This window comes from Gracilinanus agilis, chromosome 3, assembly GCF_016433145.1.
Source record: "Gracilinanus agilis isolate LMUSP501 chromosome 3, AgileGrace, whole genome shotgun sequence".
NCBI lineage: Eukaryota > Metazoa > Chordata > Mammalia > Didelphimorphia > Didelphidae > Gracilinanus > Gracilinanus agilis.
The window spans coordinates 492,570,197-492,577,562 of NC_058132.1; the positions used below are offsets into that span (position 1 = coordinate 492,570,197).

Below are 7,366 nucleotides of genomic sequence, written 5' to 3' on the forward strand. Positions count from 1 at the left end.
CCAAGTTTGTAGCAGGATCTCGGCCCAGGAATATGAGGCCCAAACTCAGGTTCATTCAAAAAGAAAAGAATTTTATTTGAAAAAGAAGTAATTTATGATGGTACAATAACTGGTGGAATAGACTGGGGGCTGATCAGGTAGCCTTAGGGCTGATGGACAAGCCTAGGGGATAGTAGAGTCGTCTCTTAGGAGCTGATAATATGGAGTGCTGTAGAGTGGCAGCTTCATGTATAAAGTAGCAGCCCCAGCTATAGAATAGCAGCTTCCCAACTCTTGTGAATGAGGGTTGGCATGTTTGTTAGGGTCAGGGAGCCTGTCATCTCCCATTCCAGAGAAAACTTTACCTTTCCTGAAAACCCTGAAGGCAGCCATGGCCAAATTCAAATGGAGGTGTGTTTTGGGGTTTGATGTTGTAAGGAATAAGGAGCATGCACAAATTTGTGGGATACCTCTGGAATTCCAGATTCCCCAAAGTGCATGTCCCTTGTTCCCTATTGTCCACCTTGTCATCATTGGTCAGTGTGGGAGAAGTCTCCCTGCCCTTCTGGAATAAGAATATGGCAGAAGAGTAAGAGGGGAGTGATACATTAGAGGACAATTATAGGTCATGAATTATATCTTACAGTTCTAAGAATAATATGAGCATTTTAGTTCTCATATTTAGTACAATAATTAGGCACAAAGCTGATGCCCAGTATAGAATATTAAAAATCCAGTTCATAGAACAGGTAATTGATCAATCTTCATTTCATGTTTGACTAATGCATAAATAACAGGTTTTGCAGTTGATGTTTTACCAGTGCTAACTAGTGAAAACTGCCAGATTTCAGCCTGAGGGTCCCTTTCCTATTACCTCTCAATGCCTGCTATCAGCACATATCAAAATAAGCAGAAAAAGTCTGGAAGGGGGTTGAGAAATTCCCTGTGAGGAAGGGCAGAGCTTGGCAAGTAGAGGCAGGCAGAATCTTAAGGTTCTGACCCAGGAAGAAAGGGCCCATACTGGGTCTTCAGGGGCTCGGCAGAATGGGACTTCTTAGGTGTGGAAACACCCACCCAGAGTAGGCTTGTTATAAGCAGGACCCTTAGGAGGTGAGATCACTCTGTCTTTTGGAAACCAACTCTTCAGGTGCAGTTCCCAGGTAGCTGTAGGCCAGAAACCCAGAAGGCACCAGACATCTGCTGGCTCCCCTTTCTTTGGGTTTCATTCCCTACTTCTCACCTCATGGAGAGCATCTTCTGTGACTATCAGGAACATGGCTTTCCTAGAACTAGCTACTATCCACACTCACATTCCCATCCCAAAGGCCACAGGGAACCATCCCCAATTTTACCACTGAGTCACACTTTCCCTTCACACATCCCCTCTGCCAGCTCAGATGTCCTGTATCTCTACTATCAGCTCTTGGTTAGAGGTTTGTTATACTGCCTTCATCACAGGCCACTTGTGAATTCCTAATTAATGAAATTATGAAATAGGGATGGGCCTGCCTCATTCTTTGGGTACTCAGTAGTAAGGATCAGGATTGGTATTCAGAAGGTGGCAGCAATCATTTTAATAAGACCAAGAGATAAGCAGAGAAATGTGGAAAGGGATATGGAGGCAGAGGTGTGCCTCTTAGATGAGAGAATGTGATAATGAAGGGAGTCTAAATGGAGAAGAAGATGAGGAAGGGGCAAGCAGAGAGTATCCCTCACAGAACCATAGACTAGAGTTAGAATTACTAAGAGGCTTAGACCCCAAGGAGATGAGAGAGGGCTGGGGGCAGGAGTTTGGGTCTCATTTGTATACTTTTTGTGGGGAAAAAAGGGAAGAGAACAGACCAGATCCTCTCTGTGCCACCTTGGGAGGAGCTCACTGACATCCAAATCATCTCCAAGTTATTGGTAAAACTTCAAAGTCATCGTCCACAAGCCATGAAGCTCTTTTGGGGTTGTCTTGTCTGGAGCTCATGATTCCTGACTGGTTGGGATCTGGGACTTATAGATCAACGGGTGAGCTCCTGGCTTCTGTGCCAAGCCACACTGAATGGTTTTCTGATGTCTGGCATCCCATTAAACAAGATGAAGCAATTTCTTGTGCTTCTTGGATCTCGGTCTGAACCTGGAATTCTGCTGAATGAAAAGAAGCACCCCCAGCACCTGGGAAACACTGACTGGCTTTGGAAAGGAGCTTTGGCTGAAGCTTTGATCTTGGTTCCTCCCGTAGTCAGCCTCCAATCAGCAGCCCAAAGAGCAGCACCTCCAAGGCAGGACAGATGAGCCTTCAAAGCTGAGCTGGTGAATGAGCTCTCTGGGAGAGAAGTCTGGGGACAGCTCCCATTTTTAGGTGGAGTTGAGGTTGGGTTCAGTTTTGTATTGTGGGGAATCAACCCTAACTTGTCCAGTTGGTAAAATCCAGGCACTCAGTCTTCTGGGTTTATCTCTCTGGGGACCAAGCAAACAAGGTCAAGTATGAGTGACCACCCCCTACACATGCTGGATTCTCCTAAGTATAAGGATGAATCCTGTCTTTGCTCTCCCTCTGCTTGCTTGTCACACACAGACACACAGAAACACACAATCAGAGAGAGACACACACACAGACACATACAGACATAAACACACACATAGACACCCTCATACAGAGACATACATAAACATAAACATACATACAGACACACACAGACATAAACGCACACAGAGACACAGACACACACAGATACTGTAATGGTGGGGCATCAGGGATGTTATTATTATTATTATTAAAATGTAACCTAAATGGTTTGTGGGTTCACTCTGGGTTGAAGGAGAGACAGGACCAACCAGGATAGGGAGACCAGGGTTTACTGCCAAGCTGTTAACTGACACAGGAATGGCAATTAGGTCAACAGTCACTCAGCCCACCTAGGCCAGGGTCTATGGAAGCAGCAGGCAAAAAGGTAAAAGTATATAAGTTTAATTGAGGGGAACAAAAATAAAGGATGGGAATAAGGGATCCTACACTTGAAACCTAAGGGCAAACCACAGGGGCAAGGGGGGACTTGACTACACTCTCCTATTGACCTAAGCCAGGCAGGGCCCAAAGGAAGCAGTTCTGAAGTCACAGGGAAAGCTCCTCCAAACATGGTTCCAGCCAGGTTTGGTCAGCTCAGCTAAAGGGCCTGAGGATGGTTTTCAATTGGGGTCTCACGATAATCCAAGGATGGTCACAGGATGCCAAGAGCCAACTCCACCAGGTGATCCAAGGTACCCAGGTAGGGACAGTGAGATTGAAATACTGTCCACCAGATCACAAACCACTTCCCCACTTGGTGCAGCTCTGCAGGTCTGTTGTGCACTGCTGAAAGCCTTCACCTCTCAGGATCCCAGGGAATCTGGATGCAGTTTTTCCCTAACTCTGAGATCTCCCAGGGTTAGCAACAATTATGTCACCAACCACTAATGGAGTCTCTCTCAGAGCACAAGCCCCACTTCCTGCTCCTTCATTCCATCTTGGAATCCTCCAGTCCTTCCTGCTGGGTCCAACACTAAACTAAATTAATTGCTAAATAACCCTCACAACAATACACACACAGACATAAACATGTACACACAGAGAAACATACACAAAGATACACACATGGACAGACACACACATACTCACACACACAGACACACAAACACACATACAGATGTACCATCTCTTCTTCTTGTTTCTTTTGACCAAGATATACAAAAGCCATGAAGAAAATGACTTTCTAAAAGGCACACTTGGTTATATGGAAACTGAAACTGCTTTCACAGTTTACCTCAGCTTTATTAATAGACCAAAGCACATAGTAAAAGGAAATACTTCACAGGATTTATGTGAGGATTAAATGAGATCCCATTTTTTAAAGTTCTTTGTATATAGCACTTGGTCAGTAGATGGAGCAATGTAATTTTTTGTTTCCATCCTGTTTTGATCCATTCACATTAGGACACTCCTATATTACTGAGTTTAATTTTAAGAACAAATGTGTAGAAAGGATATAAAAGAACCTGAAGATTGTCTGGAGGAAAGACATTAGCAGAGTGCTTGGCACATAGGAGAAGCTATAGAAATACTAATTATAACCCTTGCATTCTCCTGTGCTTCACTCATTTTTGTTCTCTCACATATTAATCAAATTTTAAGAACAAGTGGGTTAAAAACACATTGAAAATCTGAAGATGGCCTGGAAGAGGGAAATGGATAGGAAATCAAGAAAACTCTTTTAACAATTCTTCTTCCCCAGGAAAATGGGAGGTGCCTTAGAATTCAATACATTCCTTTCAATGAAGATTTTTTAGATCAATTTGAAATAACCATTTTTGGAGTTTATTGAGGAAGGATTGGTTTTTCTGTTGTAGGTTGGACTAGAGGGGCCCTGAGATGCCTTTGAGTTCTAAGATTCCAGAATTCTGTCATTGTGGTATCCAAGGCTTCCAGGGTTCTCAAACCACAGTTGTGGCTAGTGAGGTCCTTTTCTCTCAATTGGACCAGACACTTACTTGGCTGTGTGACTCCTACCTAGTTAAGTAAAGTCTTTTTGCCTCACTTTTATTAACTGTCAGAAGAATGCAGTAAAATCAGATTCATGACAGGATTTTAGGGAGGCTCAAATGAGACATTTGTTAAAGACTTTGTTACAGTGTTCACTATATAGTAGGATGTACAGAAATACTCTTTCCCTTCTATCCTCTTTTACTCCAAGCATTTCAGGCCACTCCTTTGTTATATATTGGAGTTTTAAGGATAAAAATGTTGAAAAGGTATCCAAAATAGAAAATCTAGAGATTATCTTAAGGAGGGAAATGGTAATTTAACCAGCTTCATGAGGATATAGCATTTAAGGATTCATTGAATGATCCTGGCCTGTCGAAAATAGATTAGAGATTTTGGAGAAAATGTCATAGAAATCTTTATCTGGTTGAAAGTTTGGCACATAGGAGAGAGTTTGATTGTGTTTGGGTTCCATGGGTAGAAAGAAGGGGCAATGAGAGAGAGAACCTGCAAAGAATCAAAGGATATGAAGTCAGAGAAAATCTTTTACATTTATTTTCTTCAATATGTGGATAAGCTATTAGGATAGAGTTGATTCCCACTCACTGAATATTTTTTTTTTTGAAAGGCAGACAATCTTTATTATCTTTCAGCTACAGAAACAGTATCAAGCAAATTCCTTAAAACATGATTTCACAAGGGATATGTTCCTATGATTATTTTTTTAAGAAACATGAGATTCACTAACATCACTCAATTACATTAGCATTTTGATCACTCTAGTACAATCTTCAAGTTCAAGAAAAATAGCATCAAAGTAATAATTGAGATAAATTTTGATGTACCAAAAATGGTACACTACTGCATTTAAAATGAACTTATCTTTTTTGAATATGTATGTGTTACATATCTAAAATACAAACATGCAAATATTACCACCTTATGCCCCATTAACATTTACTAATTATCACTAAGCTTTTCTTCAAAAGTTCAATGTATTAGTTTTACTCTATAGATTTACTCAGTATTAAGACTATTTGCATTTATAACTTTATTTTCTTGCTTAGACAGCAGATTGACTTCGCATTTGGTAGCCCAGCTGTGTGTATACTAATTTAAAGTCTTTATTTCTCAATATATTTTCTACATATCATAAGCCCTGAGTTATTATACAACTTGCTAATGAATATACACTTTACATTTATAACTTACTCTATGTATTTTAAACTTCATATAGGTGAGTCACAAATGTCAGTTAATAATCAAAACAATAAATACAACTTGCCAGTTATGAAACTAAGAACAAAATTAAAAGTGCATATTTATTCTAACCAACTCTCTTTAAATATTTCTTTAAATCATGTCTACAATAGAAAATAAAATCTACTTATAGTAACAACATGATTTAAATGACTTCTGCATGGCTTCTGCTCATTTTATTTTCCTCTCAAAATTAATTAACTACCATTGTCTTAAATACTCTAAATTGCAAACCAAATGCTTTAATCCACATATCCACAACCCAAATTATATATATGCTACAGTTTTTAAACTGGGTGGAAGGCACCAGCAATGTGGTAATTAAACAGAATGCTGCACATAGTGGGTAATCAACATATATTTGTTGAACACAGAATAATTTGAAAGACAATTATTGTTGAATTAGTACATATTGTTATTCTACAGTGAATTTTATTAGGCTAGAGAAATCAATTCACCCATATTGTTCAATTATGAACTCTGGATTTTGGAATTAAAGGCAACAAATTATTAAATAATTACTTGGGGGGAAAACAAGTTAATTCTAGTTACTATATAATAGTACTTGGTAAAAAGAGAAACATAGAATACTTAGCTATCTTGTTTATATAACCAAAAGAGGCACTGATAATTATTGAACTAAGAATTTGGGTAAATTTATACAGACTTGGCAGGTAAAATGTTATTTTTCCGAAACAATAGAACTTTACTATCCCAATCTTAATTTCTCCATTTCTCTGGATACATAGTGTTAATGGAAAGCTGGTGCAAATATAAATACAATATTTAAATCTAATGTCTTATTTTTCTGGGTTTGATGTTTTTCTAACTATGCAAATGTTTAATTAAAGTATGCTATGAGTTATAAGATTAGTTAGTTATAAGGTTTACTTTTGACTGTTCTGAAGCCAATTGCACACTTTCACTTCTAGTGCAATAATAAGGTAATTAAATAATACTAAGAATAGTTTTATCAAGAACATTTTGATAATTTCTTATATTAAAGGCGCTGGTATAACATTTCCATTTAGCTACAGGATAATAGCAATGGCAAAAACATTGACAATACAGTTCATAGTTTAATTCTCCCATCTTATGGTACAGGTTCCATCAGATGTGGTATCCCAAAAACATGAACTGGCTGTGTGTAAACCAGATCCACTCTTCTGCATCACTGCACAAGTAACAATATATTTATGTGTCTTCCCTAACTTTACCAAATGGGTTAAAGATTGTTCCACTATAGCTGCAATCCACTGGTTGACATTATTCTGATTATAATCCACACCACCCAATATAGCATCTATACACTCTTTAACAATATTGTGTGCTTCATCAGCATTGAAGCCAATCTCATCATGGTGGGGCTGGTATTCCTCCATGGCGGCGGCTGCTCTTCCTGAGGGCGGGGTCGTCTCACTGAATATTTTTGAGCCAATGTAATGTAAGCACTTGTTGAGTGTTTTGAGGAAAGATCGATTTCTCTCTAATTGGTGAGACTATAGTCTCACTGATGAAAATTAGAATTCTAAGATTCAAGGATTCTGTCATTTTGGAATCCTAGATACCCCAAATTCTCAAACAGTTGTAATGATTCCTGAGGTATATTGCACTTCTTTAAAG

General features: G+C 39.0%; 1 protein-coding gene across 1 annotated transcript; it reads right to left on the reverse strand.

The window, feature by feature from the left end:
- Nucleotides 1-6,822: 6,822 nt before the first annotated feature.
- LOC123239741 (dynein light chain Tctex-type 3-like) lies at nt 6,823-7,125 on the reverse strand. The gene has a single exon (XM_044667038.1). It carries the CDS (start codon nt 7,123-7,125, stop codon nt 6,823-6,825), a length of 303 nt encoding a protein of 100 aa, XP_044522973.1.
- Nucleotides 7,126-7,366: the final 241 nt, after the last annotated feature.